The 21,891-nt window shown below is 37.6% G+C and overlaps 2 protein-coding genes across 3 annotated transcripts in view; one reads left to right on the top strand and one right to left on the bottom strand.

The window, feature by feature from the left end:
• Positions 1 to 2,221, top strand: part of LOC136830281 (SET and MYND domain-containing protein 4-like) — a 10,979-nt gene extending 8,758 nt beyond the window's left edge. Inside the window, exons 4-5 of the mRNA XM_067089662.1 lie at positions 370 to 849; positions 1,128 to 2,221. Of these exons, the coding sequence (XP_066945763.1) occupies positions 370 to 849; positions 1,128 to 1,775 (1,128 nt within the window). The 3' untranslated portion in view covers positions 1,776 to 2,221. The remainder of the gene's footprint in view (positions 1 to 369; positions 850 to 1,127) is intronic.
• A 3,870-nt stretch (positions 2,222 to 6,091) lies between these two features.
• LOC136830280 (mucin-17-like) overlaps positions 6,092 to 21,891 on the bottom strand; it is a 54,841-nt gene continuing 39,041 nt past the window's right edge. For both annotated transcript variants that reach the window (XM_067089660.1, XM_067089661.1), the window contains exons 2-7: positions 17,242 to 17,365; positions 15,705 to 16,391; positions 15,072 to 15,192; positions 13,597 to 14,071; positions 11,147 to 11,278; positions 6,092 to 10,539 (exon numbers count right to left, since the gene is read on the bottom strand). In XM_067089660.1, the coding sequence (XP_066945761.1) occupies positions 7,123 to 10,539; positions 11,147 to 11,278; positions 13,597 to 14,071; positions 15,072 to 15,192; positions 15,705 to 16,391; positions 17,242 to 17,341 (4,932 nt within the window). In that variant the 5' untranslated portion in view covers positions 17,342 to 17,365 and the 3' untranslated portion in view covers positions 6,092 to 7,122. The remainder of the gene's footprint in view (positions 10,540 to 11,146; positions 11,279 to 13,596; positions 14,072 to 15,071; positions 15,193 to 15,704; positions 16,392 to 17,241; positions 17,366 to 21,891) is intronic.

Raw genomic sequence — 21,891 nt, 5'->3', positions numbered from 1 at the left:
AGGTTCTGGTTTTCTGCTGGTTTTTAAAGTCCCAATTTATAGCAGGTAGACTGTCAGTTAAGGGGTTCATGGTAGGTAGGGATGGGGTATTGAATGATATTTGTAAGGGGATATGATCGTAGCCTGTTGCAAGATCGTAGCAGAGTGGTCATTCTCTACAAAAGAAAATAGATATGAAATAAAAGTCTTTTGTCACCATCAGCAAATCCACTTCATGGATTGCTTTCCCATTTTTTGTCAAAATACCTGAAGTTGGTTTGTCATTTATTCCCATGATTATTCTTGCCATTATTTATGATCTCGTACAGTGAACTGGCACTGAAAATCAGAGAAATGACGAAGGTGATTAAAATTCTTACTGAATTTCAGGTTGTATTCTGCAATCAAGGATGCAGAAGGAAAGGACTCTCAGGACAGCACTCCCTCGAGTGTCCAATCCTACCAGCCCTAGGCTCTATGAACACCTGTCTCATCATTCCATACAGGATTGTTACAAAGCTTCCCTTCGCAGCCGTGAAGGACCTCCTGACTCAGTTTCGATCAGAAAAGGACAGCAAATCGCCTTTAGCACTTGGGTTTAACGACAAGGGTGTCTATGACCCGAATAGCTACCGAACTATCTATTGCCTGGTTACGAACCAGGAGAAGAGAGACTCAAGAAGCCTGTTCACAATCTGTGCCGGTGCTTTCATGCTGACGAAGCTGCTTATCCGATCACAGAGGTACTTTGTCGATGATTCCCTGAAACCTTTTGAACCCAGCAAAGAGGATGCAGTAGCGATTGGCAGCGCCCTCTTCCATCACATCATGGGTGATCTCTCTAATGGACATCGCTATGGAGAACTGCTGGTGGGTAGGCCTAATTTTTCTCTCTAATGTATAGCAATGTAACATACAAACCCCATCGATTTAGAAAGAAATAGAATCACAAAAAATGTTTCAAACGAGTTTTGTGATTGTCAAACTTCACAATTATGCAGTAAAATACCTATGAAATTTGAAGTGGAAGTAGATATGTATGCCTCTAGTGCCTTGTATATAATCTTAAAATCTTACTCGATTCTGTATATCAGCTCTGATATTCTCTGAAACTGAAATTGATTCCATCCTCCCTTTTTTCCTACCAGACATCAGGTGCAGATGGAACCCCTGACATTCAAAACATAGGCTCGTGGATCTCCCCAACACTGAGTTTGGCCAACCACTCCTGTGACCAGGCTGTCATCACCTGCAACAAGGGAAACCTCGGCATCATGCAGGCAATTCAGCTCATCCAGCCGGGCCAAGAAGTCACGACAGGTTACCTGCGAGGCTATGGCACCCAGAACCTCTCTCTGAGGAAGGAAATCCTGACGAACAACTACCTCTTCTCCTGCACCTGCCGAGCCTGCACGGAGGGATGGCCAACCTTCAATCAACTCCCGGACAACTACCAGCTGAAATGCTCCCAGTGCTCTCACTTCATTAACCGCAGCGATAACAAATGCTCCTCCTGCGGCGAGGACTACTCAGTGGATACCCTTACTAACTTTAGCTTGAAGAGGATAGACCAAGAGGTAGGCCTAGCGGTTCTGACGTTCCTGCGCATGCGCAAGGATTTCAACATGAGTACCATTATAGCTAGACAAGAAGACCTAAGGGCGGCAATGAAAGTGATAGAAACCATGGACAGGTATGTCATCATGCCAAATAAGATTTATGCCAATGCCAAGGCTTTCTTGGCGGGGCTGTTTAGGAACCAGAGGGACTACCTGAAGATCAGGACAGGATTTTAATTAGGGTCATTGTTTCCTAGGTGATATCTTTTATCTCGGATGAATTCCAGTCTTTGAAATAGAAAAAAAAGTTGTTTAAACTACTTAGAAATTGAAAACTTAACACTACAAAACTGCTGGCCAGAAAAATGGTTGACTGGAAAAAATTTTTTAGAGGAATGGTTCAGTCATTTCTGAAATACTGTGCAGATCCTAGTAGAAAAAAATACGATACATGTATTTTAAAGGTATCATACCATCAGCTTCCCACAGTTTTTTTATTTCTTTCAATGCCAAAGCAGAAAGTTGATAAGCATTAGAAAGGCCACATATATAGATAATGTGTGTTTTAGAGTAAAATTTTACTTAAAATTCCTTTCGAGACGTTCGTACTGTCAAAAGGTAATCTTAGGATGGTTGTAACAAAAGTATCTATCTATCTATCTATCTATCTATCTATCTATCTATCTGTCTATCTATATATATATATATATATATATATATATATATATATATATATATATATATATATATATATACATATATACATACATACATACATACATACATACATACATACATATATATATATATATATATACTGTACATAATTTATATATATATATATATATATATATATATATATATATATATATATATATATTAGTGGAAAGTGAAGCAGCAAGTCACACATTAAAGAAGAGATACATAACAGTATCCAGCTTACTGAAGACAGGTGGCTTCCCTGTTACCTCTGGTTTTCGTGTAGATGACACGTGCTTGTATCAGCAGCGAACGCTATTGCAGCAACCAGGCAATGCAAGAAGTTGCTATACCAAGCAATGTTTTATCAAGGAATTTGCTATCTTCTTCTTCTTCTTCTTCTTTTCTTCTTCTTCTTCTTCTTCTAAAAGAATTTTATGTTCTGAGACAAGCAGTCTTTCTGAATCTACGCAGAGATCCTTTATGCTCATTAATTTCTGTAGAAATTTTCAAAATAGATTTTAAAGGAAATGATAATACTTATTATTTTGTTTCTGCAATGGCAACAGTGTGAAAGATAGACGGAGCATTGCACAAAAAACAGAGAGCAATACAATCTTGATCTTCATTATAATGACAGTGCAAGCTTGATGAAAATATTCTCCGTTTGCTTGACAGCATTTCTGAACCACTTCACTCTTTGCAACAACAAAAATCATGCTGTAGATTCTGATAACGTTATTTGTTGCTTATCTATTACAGCTTTATGTATTACACCCGTTATTTGTTATGCTTCTTCGCATCATGTTACTGTATTTTGTTGTTATTCACTTTGATTACTTTTCGAAGATAAAATCAAAACTCTCTCTTCAAAGGTCTTTTATTTTCTGGTGGGGAGAAAATATTTGGACAAGCTCATCTGTTCCTGAATTTAGTGGGAAAAGGTTTTCGCTGAAATATCTCGACTATGTCTGTCCGTGATAAGGAAAAAGTGAAGTCTGTTTCTCTGTGATTCCAGACTATCACTAGCCGTGATAAGACAAGAGTTTTTGGTAACAAATTTGGCTGTTTTAGACAGAAATAAAACTGAAAGTTGTTATCTTTAATATCTAAACTTCCTGTACTTTATACAAAGAGCAGTTTCTTTCTGCACGCTTCAGCTGTCCCTGGGCTTGATATGAAAAATTGGAGATTTTTTTTCTGTAATACCCTGTCTTACAATGGTCGTGAAAACCCAGTTAATGAGTCATGCTGCTGTAGTCTGGGCAAACTGTCTTCTTTTTACATGTTTTTATTTAACTTGATTTCTGCGTATGTCTGTTCGTTTGTCTGTCTGGGTCAAATCTTGTAACTCAATTTCGGACCTGTTCCCTTCGTCTGAGGACTTGAAATTTTGCTTGGTTCATCAGTCCAGGTGACAATACAACCTTGCATGATCAGTAGGTTAGTAGTGACCTCTAGTGACACTACAGTAACCTTTCCCAGTATATCAGGATTTGTATGAAACTCTTCGGATTTTTCATACCTTCTTTGACTCTGTAGGATAAGTTAATAACTCTACCGATTTTTCAAACCACCTTTGACTCGACAGGATATCACGTTTCTTTTTTTTTTTAGTTACAATCATAAATCAGCTACAATTTCTGTCAAAACTGAAAAGTATAAAATAAAAAAAAACATAAAAAAATATTTTTAAAACACACTTTTATTAAAATGCACTAAAAAGTACAAAATTTTTTGAGACACCGGGATTTCCTTACAATTAATCATGTCTACGATATGATTACTTGTAAGAAAATCATGGTGTGTATCAAAAAATTATTTTGTACTTTTTAGTGCATTTTAATAAAAGCGTGTTTTAAAAAATGAATATTTTTTTGAGTGCATAGCTCGAGAAGTGACGTTCGTGTTTCTTCTCAGATTTCATTCTGACCTTTTGCAGCTCATACCTGACCCCTATACGTTACTTCGTTTTGAGCCATCTCAGTCCAGTCATCATTTGAATTTCCAGTATCCAGCAGATGTAGACTGTGAAGTAGGTAGTCCCATTTCAAGGCTAGATCTACCGACTACTCCGCCTCCTCCCATGGGCTACTAGCCAAATTAGTCCTGGTAGGGGGTTAGTGCCACTATTTCATCCTCAAATGGTGCACCGTAGGCATTACTGAAGGGTGTTGCAGCGTAAATTTGGTCCCTAGCTGCACCTTCTTTTTAGCCTCTCTCTTTCTTCAATATTGCTGTTTAGCCTCTCTAATTATTACTTCTTAGTGCAACTGTCGGGTTTTCTCAGTTTCATCTTTCGATCATTGTACTTCGTTCGTTTATTTTCTGGAGCTCTTCATCTCGTTGTCCAACCACTCAGTCCCTTCCTTGCATTGTTTTAAGCAGTGAATGGCCTGAAGTGCCCCGGTGCTGACTCAGCCTAAATTTAAAAAAATATAGAGTCATACTAGCTTCAGAAAGTAGACTTTTTTTCTATTCTTCGTTTCAGTTCTATTATCGTCTTCATTAACCTCCCTTTTACATGAGCGTCTGCTGATCTTACAACTGAGTATCACATATTATAAACATTGTCACTGTCGTTTTGGTTAATTCTAGCTAGTTCCGACAACGTCGCTAAAGTCCAATTGCCACAGTAGCTCACTCAGTAGGTGTCAGTGTCATCGAATTCCCCGTCAGATACAGACAATGAGTCACTCACCAGAAGGTGACCACATCGTCAGTATACCGTTCTCGCTGTCGTTAGACTTCGTCATCGAGTTGTTTCATAAAAAGCAATGTTACTCGCTTCCAAGTTCTCCACAAAATCATTTTATCTCCGTAGTCACAATGCAAACCTTATGATGTTATTAATTCACTCACTCATTTTCTTTACAGCACTATTTTCCAATTTCCACGTTTTATATTTTACATTAAAGAATCATATAATGATTGTGTGTATCCTTCACTATAATGGCAGTGTCCTGGCCATCACTCCATTTGGACATTACTGCTCTGGGTACCTAATCTAATTTACTATTACGTCTGCTGGTTCTGAGAGTCCAGAGGTCCACAAATCCTCTTTTTCCCCCTTCAACACCATGCCACACTTGTGGACTGCCTAGGGGAAGGGCATGTCCTGGCATAAAGCCAGTTCAATGTAAACTAACCCAATCTGCGGCATTTGTAGCGTTACACAGGACTTATTGCTGCATTTTAAATCATTCATTCGTTCAAATTCTTTTATTCTGATTTAATGACCACCAGGAACATATACTGCCCTAAAATGGAAAACTGCAGTATCTGCAAAATTTTCGAAATTGAGATATGCCACCTATTGGGCTCGTGAAACACTAATAATACACAAGTTACTGCAGTTTCAGAATGATTCTTCAATGCTCTCCACGAGCATTTAGGGGGTGCCATTTGCAGTATCTGCAAAATATGTAGTAAGGCAAGGGAGTGTCTACTATTTTTCTGTTTTGTATTTTTGCAGATACTGCAGTCTTCCATTTTAGGGCAGTATAGTCATTTATTGTTTGTCTGTTAATCTGTCCAGCCCTCTTTGACTCTGTCTGTCTACTAAAGTTAGTACTTCCCTTAGAACTGATTTTGTGAACTATACTAGATAGAGATTGTGTAATAGGCACGCAAGCTTTACTAGCGAAATCTTGGTGCAAAGCAGAGTCAAGCTATAGGTCATGCTGATAAGTCAATTGTATAATGAGAACTCCGCCACCTTGGGCACTGCCATTCGCAAACACAATCTTGTTTTATAATGGAATAGATTAACTAAATGTTCCAGTGTCCCTTGAAGGGAACCCTACGTAAGACAAAAGAAAAGCCAGATTGAAAAATTAACAATGATGATTTATTCAGAAAACTTAACAGGTTTACCAGATACCCTCACAAGGACATAAATTCTTTAAAAAGGCGATAACATCAACATTATATACAAATAACAGATAACAACTAAAAAAATAATTACTTATTAACCCTAATATGATAATACAATGGATCTCTGCTGTCTGAAAAGGGCATTTAGCTCAAGAATTAATACTTCTTATCCAAACAGAACGCCTCTCTGTAAAAATAGTTATTCTGAAATGTGTTACTAATATACTTCGAACTGATTTTATGCAACATTCTGAAAACACCAAGAATATCCTTGGCATTTTAAAAAATCTAGTCTTTGTTTCAGGAAAAATACCCATTTTCAAGTAACTGAAATGCAGATTTCTTTACAGCCTCCTTCTGTAGTCCAACAAAGTTTAAGATTTAGTCGTTTTAGTTGCTCAATTTTTGGACATATTCGCAAGTTAAGTTTCCTAAGGCTACCTTCAACACTCGACGGAGTTTTTGGATGGTCGTATTTTGAACTAATCAGGTATTTACAATTACTTCTCGTTTGCGGATAGGTGCATCATAATGTTAACCAAATGGAAATGAAAGAACACTATCAATCTGAATTGTACTTGAATACTTGACAAGTCTTGTCAGACAAATGGAAGGAGCCATTTGGAGAGCGTTCTTCCCTAAGCAAATATGTCTAACAACTCTAAAATTGCACACTGAATAACTTACATGCCATTACATCCTGTTTTATAATAAAAATATTCAATAAATAAATTAACGAATAAATAATTAAATAACTCTCAAGGGAATAAATAAAAGTAAACTATAGGCAAGAAAACAGATAATGCTACAATTAAGACGTACTTAATTTTAAGTCAGCTACTAACCCCAGCCGTTAGTTTTATATCTGTCAGAATCTCCTAAAATGTTCACCGCTGGTCAGCAGAAGTCTTGATGGCATGGCCTGTTTTCTAACTCTCATTTATCATAAAGTAAAATATTAATTCTTACAAATAGAGTATGTGAATTGCAATTTTCAAAGATGAAAACTCTACTTGGCCTTCTTTTGTTTCTGAACTTCTTTTAAAACGTATAGGACAAACTTTTTTAGAGAAGGATAATATCTGAACAGAGCAACTTCATCATCTGTATTATCAACAGACATGGAGGCCTCTTCAGAGACGCTCTTAGCTTCACCCAATTCTGTTTCTCCCTCTATAAATGGAGGATCCTGGGTCATCTGCATAATATTTAGGGCTTCCTCAATGTCGTCCTCTGACTGGAGATCTCTCCTTCGGCGTCTCTTGCCGAGGAGAGCGGGCAGCCACAGAGGCATGAGGGCTGCTGCCCCGTACACGGCGACGGAGCTGACAAAGCCCATAGCTTGCTGGAATTGGCCATTTGGGTCTACCACTGCTGAGGCAATGGAGTCTAAGAACCCAGGAGTAATGGTCGTTGTGGTAGTGGTTGGTGAAGTAGTTGTAGTGGTGGTGGTTGTTGTTGTGGTTGTGGTCGTAGTAGCTGGAGTTTCTGCTCTAACTGGGGGCAGTGTGGGTGAAGTGGTTGTTGTTGTTGTAGTGGGTGTGGTTGTTGTTGTGGGTGTGGTTGTTGCAGCAGTTGTAGGTGTAGAAGTTGTGCTTGTTGTTGGTGGAGCAGATGTAGATGTAGGTGTTCTCGCAGTTGTGGGGAAATCAAATTGTGTAATAGGATTAGCTGCTGGTTTCTCAGTCACCCAATCTGGGGAAAGAGAAATACTAACATGGTTCAAATCAAGGGGGTTTGGTGATGTTTCAATGTTGATGAACGCTGTGTTTGAGTCTATCACTGGAGATGTTATAGGCCGATTATTTATGAAAGCTGTAATGGTTTGTTCTCCACTAGAAGAGGTTACAGTAGTGCTCGGTTGTGCAGAGATGCTTGGGTTGTTAGGTGTTCTGTTGACCGATGAGTTTGGTCTTTGGGGTTGCTGAATGCTGTAAATAGGACGAGAGGCTCCGCTGGTACCATCAGCTATCATTGGCACCCCATTAATGAAAACTATTGGACTATTTGTACCAGTTACCATCTGCTGAGGGGCATCTGTGATCAACTCTATGTCAATAAATTCAGTAGAATCTGCAATTGGGTTTCCTTCTTTAGGAGCTGGGGAATTTAGACTTTCACCCCCAGTTTCTTGATCATGATTCCATTCATTAATGGTACTGTACAGGAAATTGGTAACTAAGGCAACATCAGGGGAGCTACCATCCTCTTTTTCCTGACCACTCACTGTGCTTACTGGCTGTGAGGAGTCATCATAGCCAGAACTCTCTTCTGATGTTAATGATGATATAACTTGCGTAATAGACTGGTCCATTTTCTCCCCTGTTGCAATATTGTCTGACTGATCAGTTGATCGTTTCACTGTTGTGGCTTTCTCTGTAGTTCTGGTAACTTCAGGGGTCACAGAGTCTTTTTCCCCTTTTGTATCATCCTTACTTTTAGACTCTCCGTTTCCAGCCTGTGCTGTGGTTGACTCTATGGCTCCTGACTTCAAAGTCCCTTCTCCTGATTTAACTGCATCATTGTCATTTGAGAGTGTCAAAGGCTTCTCCTCATCAACTGGCAATATCTCTGCGTTTGTCATTTCTGTGGTGCCTTGAACTGTGCTTCTGAGTGGAGTAGGGTCTGTTTCTGGTAATGAGTCAGTAGTAAAGGTTTTGTCTTTAAGCTTTGGAGCTGATGATGGCCTTCTATTTTTTATTTGAGCATTGGTTTTCTTGAGGGTGGTTTTATTCCATGCTGATGGAAATTCAGTTCCAGCTTCCTTGTACTTAGTTCCAGTGAGGATACTTAGCCAATCTACAGGTATCCCTGAACGGGCTCTTTCTTCAGCCTTAATTACTATGTCTCTTTGTTCATTTTCTGCTTTTTGTATATTATATATGAGATCCTCCAACTGAGAAGAATCCAAATCAAATGACCTACCTAAAGAAGATCCAGGCTGAGGCTGAGGCAGAGGCAGATACAGTCCACTCTCTCTTTTTCTTCGTTTTCCAAGAAGGAAAGGTGCCCAATAAGGCCAAAGGGCAGTAGCAACAGCAATGCCACTTGGTAATGCTCCAACAGCAACTGCCTTCATAAGACTATCTAAAGCCCCTCCTGCCGGTATTATATCATCAGATGCAGTTTTATCCTCTTGTAATACTCCTTTTGTTTCCTGAGCCTTAGGTTGCTGACTTCTCTCTTTAACTGGTGGCACTGTTTCTTCTGGTTTCACGGTCTGTGTTCTAGGAGATACTTTTTGGGGTAACTTCTTTTCACGGCTAGTCTCAGTTTCATTTCGAGTCAGCTGAACTAAATTCATGTCATCTTTATTTTCACTCCGAGTTTCACTAACAATATTAAATGCATGATATGGACTCTGATAAGGGTTAGGGTGGCGAGGAATACCATGACCTGGTATAGGAGGAAAGGGTTTTGTTGACAAAATTCTAGTGAAAGAGGAGTTACCTTGTCGTGGGGATTGAGATGCATATGAAGCTGGAAGCTGGTGATTTGTAAAATATTCTGTCACATTCCCCACAGGCTTTACCCGCATAACTCCTCCTCTTGTATGATTACTGGAAGAATCCACCAATGGTCTTGTGATTTGGAAAAGTTGGTTTGGAAGTAGACCTAAAACTGAAGGCTTTTTTCCTAAGATATTGTGAGCAGTAGTATTGTACAAAGGAACTATAGGAGGAATAGTTGTTGCTTTTACAAATTCAGGAAGGAGATTTAAGACATAATTGTGATTCAAGACAATTCCATCGTATGTAACCTCAGGAACTGAACTCGTGCTCTCAGTTCCTTGCCCTTGCTCAGCAGTCACCACTGGTAACTCTGCTTCAGGCACTAAGCTCTCTGGGTCAATATAACCAGCTTGTGGCAACACACTGGAAGTTGGGTTTACATACAATCCTTCATAAGGGGGTGCTGGGGGCAAAGGCTCACTTATTCCTGTAGAGATTAGATGAGGCGCAGGGCCAATCAAACCTCCTTCAATGAGGCTTGCAAGATGAGGATTGTTCAGAGGAGGGCCCTCTGGGAGATCAGAGAATCCTGATGGAACAGGCGACTGGTTGGAAAGTTCATCGCTGCCTGCCGAAGTAGAACTAGGAACTACAGACGAAGGTGGTAAATCTTCGCTTGTGCTGATCTCAGCTCCACCAATAATGTTAATGATGAATATGTTTACAATGTTGGTCTTTGAAGTGGAGTTGATGTTGAGATTATCGATTCCTATGGTATTATTCATGAGTCTGTTTACCACTGAGCCATTTGGGGAAGGTATATACCCATGCACGCTGTTGGACTTCCGGTCTTCCTCTTCGTAAACAACTTCAGAACCCAGGAGAGAGTTGATTGTTGATTCGAGCTGACCCAAATCGGGAATGCTTGAGTTGACGACATTTACTGTTGGTACAGAGCCGGGTTTCTCGATCACCTTGAACGATGGAAAAAATTTTATATTAAGATTTCGAACTGCAGGTAATGTGAAATTTCTTCGCAGAATCTAAAAGGTCAACAGTTTTCTTACAGGTGATTTGCTGTTGCGTTATTGGCAGAAGAGAGGAAACCAAAAAGCTTTTCTCATCTTATGGTATGCTGTTGATATTCGTATTAACATACAGAGTACAAATACTTTCAATGAATAAATCATAATCATGAGAAATAAAAGGTATCCATTATCCGAAGATACTAAAATTATACACACACACACACACACACACACACATATATATATACACACACATATATATATATATATATATATATATATATATATATATATATATATATATATATATATATGAATGTATATGAATATATATATATATATATATATATATATATATATATATATATATATATATATATATATATATATATATATATATATATATATAGCGTACGTAGCTTGTTAGTACTAATGCTAAATATGACCAAAGCCAAAAGTCTCTAAGTGGCAACCTATTTTAGCTCAATAAATGACAAATACTGTTAAGATAATGTAAAATATAATTGTTTTAGCATGCCTGATGGGTAATCACCTGTGCAATGGCTTCTTGGAAAGTCACGGGGTTAGTAGCCATGGCCTCTTGTATAGCCCTATCCACAACGTTTCGGAGAGACGACACCGTATTCACAGAACTGACAGTAGAGTTAAGGAGCATTGCATTCACCTGGAAGAGAGGGCATTGTGGTCTTAGATTTTCACCATATTTAGTGGTATGAGAAGATCGTAATCTTCAGTTTTGAAAAGATGCCTTTCAAATGTTGTAAGCTCAGGAAGTTTGTGGGGCAAGACGTGATTTCCTAAATTTTTATTGAAGCTAAGAAGACAGAGTCTGAGTTGGTGTTCAGAAAGGCCAGTTCGGTGTTCAGCTAATATTTTGACGTAATGACGTTTCCAGTGTGGAAGCATAGTCATATTTAGCAGCCATTTTTCTAAATATCTTGGAAAACTGTCAATGCAAGAGTTTTAAATTACTGTAAAATTCTTAAGCAGCCAATCCAGAGGGGCTATAAGGCGGAAAAATTTAACTTTTTTGCTGACATAACAAATAAAACGATCATTAATTTGACACCTGAGGAGTTACCAACATCTAGGCCAATTTGTAGACTTTATGTACTCGTAAAAAAGTTAAGTGGACCGAAAGTTTAGACTTTATATACTCTTAAAAAAGGTAAGTGGACCGAAAGTTTACTCGACAGTCATTCCAGTAAAATTTCTGGAAAAGAGCCAGTGTAGAGTTTGGAACTATCTGTCAAGCGTTCCATTTCCGTTTCCTTTTACTCTATTGGGTGTCAAATTTAACAGCTGTTATAAGTGTCAACAAGAAAGATGAATCTAATTATCTAGAGTCAAATCTCTCCCAAAACTCTATCACTTATTGTTGGTAACAAAGACCACATTTTGACAAATCTTTGTAAAGTTCGACCCATAACCATTTTATGTGGCCCTCTAACAAACAGACAATCTAACAGACAAAACGACAGACACAGAAGCAAAGACAACCTTCTCCGGCTTGATCGGGAGAGATAATTATGGAATTCCGTAGCTGATGTGGACCTTCAGCTAAACACTTATGGATATATCAGTGGGAGTTTATCCTATCATACAGTCCCGAGCAAAATAGGTTTACAGCCTGCGTTAAGAATCATCTACAAGCACAAATGCTGTCTTATGTTTTGAAAGCTTTAAATATTGATCTACTTTTGTGAACACTGGTTACTCATTAATTGCTATTCAGCATTAATTATATGCAATGTATTTTACTGCCTACTTTCATTTAATTTTTCCCAAATGGACATTTAATTCTGAAAAATTTTATAATTTGGTGCCACGGCCTTTTGGTCTTGTTCCATGAGAACGTAGGGCCTTTGTGAATGATGAGAATAACCCCATGATCCTTCAATAACAGAAAAAATGTAAATCATGATGTGATTAATAGAGCTGCGTATTCACAACTCTAGACATCTCTTAAATATGAGCAAAACATTGATTTTTTCTGTCATCAAACCTGGCTTAGAAGGTAGTTTTCAGTGACAACTGTGTCAGAAAATGGTTTTTTCAATTAGCTTTTCCTCAGCTAAGGATTGAATTGCATTCATGGATGGAGAACCTTCAGCAAAGGGTTAAATGCATTGCTTGTAGAAATCGCTCTTCTTTTCTTTGACGAACGAGTTAAATAAAAGCATTAAGTTGTTTGTCCTGTCAGCCTTCACATTAAGTTCAATAGTACAGTGGGGAAACTATTTGGCCAAGAGAATGTGATTAAATTCAATAGTTCGCAGTGCTGACACACTGGCGAAAATTTTCTTATATCATCTTATCTTTGTGGGAATTTTTATGAAATATAGACCTTAGAGGAGTATCCCAGAAAGCTAATATTTTTGGGGATCTAAAATGCCGCAGTATATCAAGTATAAGATAATAAAGGGATATGGAAAAAGCCATCAAAATTTTCAGGGTAAAAATCTTCTTAGCTTAATTTCAGAGTCTGGTGATTGACTATGTTGAGCTTAGATATGCAGTCTCCTAAACTTAGAGTCGAGTTCTTTTGCTGAAATAACCCAATTACAGGGACTTTGTGTAGTGAGTACAGCTTTACAAGCCCCCAAACTTAATTATCTGATACAGTGATTATAGATTAGCAAACTCCCAAACTTGATTTCAGAATCTCGTTTTAAAAGAAAAGATTTAGATGTCGGAGTCTTCCATTAATACTGCAGCCTTCGAAAAACACAAATTTAATTAAGGGCACTTGAAAAAAGATTTGATTAATGCACCGTTGCATAGAGATCTCAGCTTTGCAAACTCACAGAATTAACTTCATGTTCTCTTGATAAAGTGAGTTGATTATAATAACCTTACATAAATATCTCAGCTTTGCTTTGTCAAATCTAAACTTTGATTTCTAGGTGAAGTGATTTGGCTAAGTGACATTTTTGAAAGTAATATTGGAATGAACTGTTCAAACAGGATTATATCAGTAACCTTTGCGTCCGAGAGATACTGGACAGTCGGCCTAGAGTGGCCTGCCGTCAAGTTCTTCGTGATGACGATGTTGAAAGTGTCGACATTCTCCGCGAAGGCGCCAGTAGAGCTTGGAGCCGGCTCCCCAGAAGACTCCCCATTCTTGGAGGCGTGGTCCTCATGCTGCCGGAGGACGTAATGCAGAAGGCCCTGGATGCCAGAGGCCTCTTGACTCGAATTGTGCTTGGACTTGATCCGGTCGCTTTCCCGCCAGAAGGACTGGGCTTTGATGGCCTCGTTCTTGAAGTGTTTGGGCGACTCGTCCATGTAAGGGAGTCCGTGTCTGCTGCTGAACTGATGAGGAGGAAGTCCTTCCGGATGCTGCTGAGGAAATTGGGCAGTGAGGGGCCTCTGTTGTTGGTGACGGTTGCTGTTGTCATTGGAGGGCGCTGGCTCTTGGTAGTAGCTCTGACCTCCGAATGCATTTGCAGGATCTCTGAAATAAAAAGAGGAATATGTGTGTGTATATATATATATATGTATATATATATATATATATATATATATATATATATATATATATATATATATATATATATATATATATATATATATGTATATATAAAAGTTAGTAAAACAATAATAGGACTGTTTTCATCTGTTCTTGATTATGCATCATGTATGTAATTCAGTTTTAAAATGTGACGATAATATTCAACATAGTGATGGAATGAAGTAAAAAAAAAACAGTGTAGGCTATATTTAATCAACGTATGCATCATATGTTAACAATGAATAACAGCCACTCCTTCACTGGACGTCTTTTTTCAGGCGTTTATTATTTTTTGCCGCTAATCTAGGGAGTCGTCTGTTGACCCCACGGCTGCTACAGAGAACCGAGTAAGAAAACTGTGGTGAAAGTACGACTTCGCAGGCAGATCTGCGCAGTTATACCTGAACGTTAGCGGCGGCCTGTAGCCTTCATTAGCTTTCATGTTGACCTATATCAGATCGTTAATAGTTTATTTCTTACCTAATTACCATATTGTCTATCTGTTTTTAGTTTTCTTTAAAAGAAAACTATTGAGACGGCTTTGTCTGTCCGTCCGCACTTTATTACCTTTTTCTGTCCGCCCTGAAATCTTAAAAACTACTGAGGCTAGAGGGCTGCAAATTGGCATGTCGATCATCCACCCGCAAGTCATCAGACATACCAAATTGTAGCCCTCTAGTCTTAGTAGTTTTTATTTTATTTAATGTTAAAGTTAGCCATAATCATGTTTCTGGCAACGATATCGGATGGGCCACCATTGGGCCGTGGTTAAGTTTCATGGGTCGCGGCTCATACAGCATTATACTGAGACCACCGAAAGATAGGTCTATTTTCGGTGGCCTTGATTATACAATATATTGCTGTACAGAAAACTCGATTGATTCCTTTCCAAGCAAAGCACCTGAATTCCTTCGAACAACTGCACTTGTTTATTTCTATTTACCTGTTGTCGTCAATTAGAAGGGCATCCTGATTGTTCCAAAGTGAGCTGAGGTCATAATCAACCGAGTTTATCCTTTGAGTAGATTCTTCTTCTTCTTCTTCTTCTTTTTCTCTCCAGTGATCTGGAAGTAAGAGGATGGAGGGGCGATAAAAAGATGGGAAAACTTTACATCAGTGTTGGAAGAAAATGAAAACTGATGACCTAAAAATCATAATTATTTCTACATAGAGTTTGTTTAGTCGTACCTACCTTGTTATAACAGCGGGTTCAAGTAAACATTTCCTGTTTGAAGGCAAACGTCATTATCTTGACCATTACCTTACCTTAAATCTTTCATTGGAAACAAATCTTCCCCTGTTGGACTAATATTTTGACTAAGTTTTACTATAAGGTCCTGTTCGAATTCATCAAGTCCTAAGTTTTCCAGAGACAAATTTTTTGTTGCTTTAACTTGAAAATGCATTTATGAAACCAAATTATCCGGAAAGTCATACTCACAAAGCACGCATTTAAAATTCATTTAGCTTTCGAAGGGACAATCTCCCTTCCTCGTCAGAATACAGCCCGTATTCTGAAGAAGAGACGGTTTTACTTAACGTAGCATACACGGAAAATATGTGGTTTATAGCATACCTACATATGCGTTCTTGTTAGTACTATGGAAGCCTCGCATCCTCGTTTGTTCCCCATTCAAGTCAGGCCTCATCTCTTTGACCATCATCTCGAGAACTGAGGAGCTGGGAAGCAGGCGATAGTTAGTAGGTTTCGTAGTCTCGACTTCTTCCTCGGGAACTTGTGCTTCCTGGTCGTCCTTGGTTTCTTGGGACGAGGTCTGCTCTTGAACAGGTGTAGTGCCTCCAGATCCCTCAGGTAACTCAGAATCTGTGTCGGTGTTTGTCCCTGTGACCTCTGAGTAGGGGACGAAAGTCTCTCCTTGAGATTCATCTACTGGGGTCGATTCTCCTTCAGTCTCTGTAATGTAATCATCGTTATCACCATCACCATCATCGTCAGTGTTTGTTGTTGGCCAATCAGCTTGCTGTTGGGTCTGTTGGGGTTCACCAATGGTATAAACAGCACTCGGATATGAAAGCACTTCCTCGGCGGTGACTCCCTCCCCGAGAGCTAGCGTTTGTTGTTGTGTGACGTCACTAACTTCAGTGTTGCCCTCTGCAGTTTCCCGAAAAACTTGCGGGTCTTTGGCACCCCAAGTCCTCGTTTCGGCTTCCTCACCGTGAGGGTTATATGCCAGCGGAACGTCGTGAAGGTAAGATGGTACGGGTTGTCTTTCATTTCTGAGATTCCTTGATTCCAGTTCATCTGCAAACGTTCAAAATAAACTTAGGTTCTTATGCAGCAAAAAATATGAAAGAGGTCTATCAACAGGAGCATCATTCTTGAATGTTTAATGAAGCTATGTTGTGTTAATGTTATATTCACAAAAAGATATTATTCCTATATCTATGGGCAATAGTAGCTCGTAGTCTCTAGTCTCTTTAGAACAAATATCAACTAAGCCGTTATTATTAAAGATATATAATGGCAATTACAACAGTTTACAGAATATCTACTCGGAAGATCGTAAATATGCTTCATGGCTAAATAAAAATCGTGAACTATCGGAAAAAATGTGATGAATAAAAATTTTTGGAGAAATATAATAAAAATCCCATTCCTGAAGTCTCACCCTTTCACCAAAATCAGAAGATAACAGGCTGAAAGTAAGGTCATGTCTAATAAAGGGTATCAGTTGTTTGTTGATATATATATATATATATATATATATATATATATATATATATATATATATATATATATATATATGTGTGTGTGTGTGTGTGTGTGTGTGTGTGTGTGTGAATAAATGAATGTATATACAATATATATATATATGCATTTATGTGTGTGTGTGTGTGTGTGTGTGTAATTTTAATAACCACAATGCCTTCTTCACTTCTCGATTTCTTCACACTTAGAAACACTTGTCACTACTAAGCCTAGGTCCAAATGAGGAAAAAATTAAGATATTCTGACGCCCGGGCGAGTTTCAAAACTCCCAACCAGGGTATCAGAACGAGATATCGTTAACTACTAGGCCGGACACCTGTGGATGTGTGTGTGTGTCGTATGTCTGTCTGTCTTTATATTCACAGAAATAAGAAAACATTACCGTGGATGGCTCCAAGATCAATTAGTATTTGGGAGTAAACCGGAGACACTGACAGCCACAGAATCCATCCGGCCCACAACTTCCTTCTCGTCGTCCCCATGTCTCGAAGATGTCGGCAAAATATCTGGAAAAAACGAGATAATTTTTATTGATCATTATTTCTGAAGCAAATTTAATAACTTTGCACTCTTGTTTCGTTTCCATAGATACATTTTACTCTAGGGAAAACCCCTCAGTAACCAATTGGTTCTTAGCCACGTAAAGTAAGTCTAATCCTTGGGCCAGCCCTAGGAGAGCTGTAGTCAGCTCAGTGGTCTGGTAAAACTAAGGTATACTTAACTTCGAAGGAATTTAATTATTTCAATCTTTGTCATAATAATAATAATAATAATAATAATAATAATAATAATAATAATAATAAGAAGAAGAAGAAGAAGAAGAAGAAGAAGAAGAAGAAGAAGAAGAAGAAGCACTGCTGGGAAGACGAACATCTCAAGGAATATCATACTAGCTCGAAGAATGTTGACAAAGCAAAGCAAAAACACTTTCAGCAGATAATTACTGGTTTTTCCTGAGGTTTTAATTATTTATTTATATATTTACATATTCATTTATTTATTTGCTTGAATTGGAGGCATTTTTCTGCAGCAACACAGGTGGTTTTTGAAACTTTCGTTCTCCTATCGTGGTCCTATTGTGTTTCCAGCTATGAAGGTCTACCTTCGAAATGGTTGAACTTGATCAGAGTCAAAATTCTGAGGAGAACAGGCAAAAAAAGAACAGAAATAAGAGTAAGAATGATGATAACATGAGCACCACCAGTTCTCTGTGGAGTCATAATCAGGTGAACAGTCTACCTGCAGAATTACCTTGAGGCTCCACACACCTGTCTGCTCATTAATGTATTTATTAATAGGTTGAGGTTCATGTATTTATTTCACCGTAGGGGGGTAGTGCCATCATTGCACCTCATGCGGTGCACTGTAGGCATTACTTATGGTTCTTTGCGGCGTGCCTTCGGTCCCCTAGCTGCAACCCCTTTCGTTCCTTTTACTGTACCTCCTTTCATATCTCTTTCATCCATCTTACTTTCCACCCCCTCCTAACAATTGATTCATAGCGCAACTGCTTTGAGGTTTTCCTCCTGTTACACCTTTCAAACCTGTTACTGTCAATTTCCGTTTCAGCACTCAATGACCTCATTGGTCCCAGTGCTTGGTCTTTGGCCTAAATTCTATATTTAATTCAATTCAGTTCATATATTTATTTATCTGCATTTTTCTCTGTCTCTTTCTTCTTTGCTGGCTTCCTTTCATCAGTAGGATATTCGTGTTTTCTTTAAGTTTATTTCTGCTGAGGCTTGTTATAAAAGAATACAGTAACTTTGGAGGTCTGGCCTCTCTGATAAGCAACAAAGATCCTGTATCATATCCTGCCCTTGAATGTTTTCTAGATGATTTGAATCTAACAGCAATTACCACATAGTTGCTAACCTACATTGACCTGCACCTTACACTTACCATTCAGTTTTAGAGACACATCTGAAAATGTACCTCGCCTGAAGTGGTAGCATAGGGCAACAAATAATTATGATAATGTAGCTGACAAGTACAGACGTCTGCTAAGTTGATGTCCGTTAAGTCGAGGTGTTACTGTATTTATTGTAAAGTGATATAGATGATGTTAGTTACTATTATTATTATTATTATTATTATTATTATTATTATTATTATTGCTGTTGTTGTTGTAGTTGTTATTGTTGCTGGTGATGGTGTTATTATTGCTGTTGTCTTTATCATTATTCATAATGACCACATATTATTGAAGAAGCCGAAAAAATATATATATAGTATACAACCGATCTTTCAGAAAATACCTATATACCATAACACTTTGACAGCAACACGTTCGCATCAATATTGAGTGTGATCAGTACTTGGAAAGGTGACCACCGATGAATGCCAGGTTCCTCTGTGTGAACTAAAATAAGCAACAATGAGGCACGAAAATCCAGCGTATGGACTCAGCCATCAGCTGACCACCAAGGGAAGCCTGAGGGGTATCGGCATATAAACCGCAAAAATCATCTTAGGGACAAGGGCATGTGGCTAGCAACCCCATCCCTAAAAGGAGAATTTAAGGGCTAAATAGCGAATTTAGCTTGTAAGTGGTTAATGGGGGGTTTGTGGAACTACTGCACCATATCATTTCTGTTGTACAGTCACCGGATATGTTTGGAGTAACACACATAGTTAAATGATTAGTCATATATACATATATATATATATATATATATATATATATATATATATATATATATATATATATATATATAATTTCCCATCGGGGGTACTCCCGAAGTAGCGTGAATTGGATATTAAACGACAATTGTAGCTTCATGATTGTACTGTATATAAATCACGGTGTGATAAAAATTTCATATATAGGCTATATACATATTTGTGTGTGTATATATATATATATATATATATATACTGTATATGTGTATGCATAAAACTAAAAATGCAAAAAAATAAACATAAACAAAACTCACACACACACACACAAAACAGAAATCGACAACTCTCTTAGACTTGAAAAATTCTTCTGTCACATTTCGTCCGAAAGCGTTGAATGACTCATGAAGTTGTTGTTTCAGTTTCAGCTAGCCTTATGCCAGCGCGGACTCTTGCTCTTGGGCAACCCATTCGACCATCCTCATGAGAGAGAAGAAGAAGAAGAGGAAGAAGAAATAGGCTGAAATGCCAAGAAAAAAAAAAAAACTACCGGCGTCTGTGGCGCCATCTATCGAACGCTGCAAGAACCAGTTTCCTCTCTCGAACGTCAGGAATTTTTGGGACGAATCAACCCACCATATGGCAGCTTGGTCAAGATGTAGGTTTTAGATCACGGCATTGCTCTGCAGTCCATTTTTTGTGAGTGTGGATCATTTTACTTGTTTTCTTGTTTCTTTATCATGACTTGATTATATTTAATTGAAGGCCTGAGTTTCCTAACGGTAATTCTCGTCATTTAAATGGACCCAGGTCTTTGAAAGTTTCTCAGGAAAGATAAAGTTTGTTCTGCCTTGTTTCATAATAATAATAATAATAATAATAATAATAATAATAATAAATAATAATAATAACAATGAGCAATATCAACAGCAATAACAACAATGATAATAAGTAGAACTCAAGTAACTGTTTAAAAAGTTAACGTAAATAATCTCTTCCATAGATATGAACGACCTTGAATGTAATATAGGCTAATGGGAAGACGCTCGCTAGGCCATGTTTGTGTTGCATCGCCAGTTAGGCTGAGAACCGTTAACAAAAGCAACACAAACGTCCTGTAATATCAGCATTATAAAAAATAGCTAATATAAATATATTATACTTTCGGAATGCTTCAGAAGGTAATGAATAAAGTCACCAGAATATTTATTTGCTTCATTGCTGAGACAACAAATATCTAGTCTTCTGTGTCGAAAGTTTGTTATTTTACAGTTTTTAGAAAACAAATGAGCCTTTCAAGAGGCATTTTACCAACAGCGACCCCGGTCAAGAATTAAGCTGGGAGGGGAAAAAAGAATCACTCCATAACTCATAAGATAAAAAAACAAAGGTCAAATTTCATTCAGTTATTTATTTGAAAAAAATAGAAGTTAATTATTTTTTGGTACCTTACGAAGGCATGTTATAGCCTAAGTCAATATTTCTAAGAGAGTAAATATGCTTCAATTCCTTAGCAAAATGAATGAATTAAAAACCGCTACTTGTCCGAAACTATAAGAAATATATAAAAATTATTCTTTTCAGAGCTGGACTTGCCAGTACAGTATAAATACTTTTATAAACTTCTGAAACTCTCATTTTTTTTCCGGAGCATGTTACAGTTTATTTCTGAGTTTAAAAAACTGTAATTTTTCAGCCTATAGAACGATTGTTTGCAATTTACACTGCAGAACTCATATGATCTTGAAGCACTGAAGGCTGGGTCAAGGTAACCCGTCTTAGGGTCAAATGACAAGGCTTGTCAAGGGTCATAGCTTCTCATTTGAAAAATGGCAAAATAACTTCAAATGAAATTAATAAGATTTTCAGGAGTAATTCAGTATAACTGTACCATTTATTCATCATGATATATTTATATATATATATACATATACATATATATATATATATATATATATAAATATATAATATATATATATATATATATATATATATATATATATATATATATATATATACACTGTATATATATGTATATATATACTATTGGAAATCATCCAAGAACCCTCCTTAAGACAAACAGATAAAAGTGTTATATTTAGAGATTTAATTTTTTTTTTAAGAAGTCTGCGGTAACTTAGGCGCCACTTCGGGACTTTTGTTCTTCCAGAGGTCCTGTTTTGTTCTAAGTTTTCGAAGCATTATTTCGGCATTGTCGGAGCTGTTCAAGGTCAAATTTAAGAGGTAAATAAAAATCACCATTAACCAGGTGACTCTAGAATTTTCGGCCCCATGATGGTCCTATCTTCGAAATGATCGAATTTATTGAAGATAAAATCCGGAAATAAGTAAGAATAAGACCAACAAAAAAAGTAATGAACGACTATTAAGATAAATATTCCCCGGCACTCAC

The sequence above is a fragment of the Macrobrachium rosenbergii genome, chromosome 46 (assembly GCF_040412425.1).
Source record: "Macrobrachium rosenbergii isolate ZJJX-2024 chromosome 46, ASM4041242v1, whole genome shotgun sequence".
NCBI classification, from domain to species: Eukaryota; Metazoa; Arthropoda; class Malacostraca; order Decapoda; family Palaemonidae; genus Macrobrachium; species Macrobrachium rosenbergii.
The sequence above is the reverse complement of the archived record's forward strand: the minus strand, read 5'-3'. Positions and strand labels throughout refer to the sequence as shown.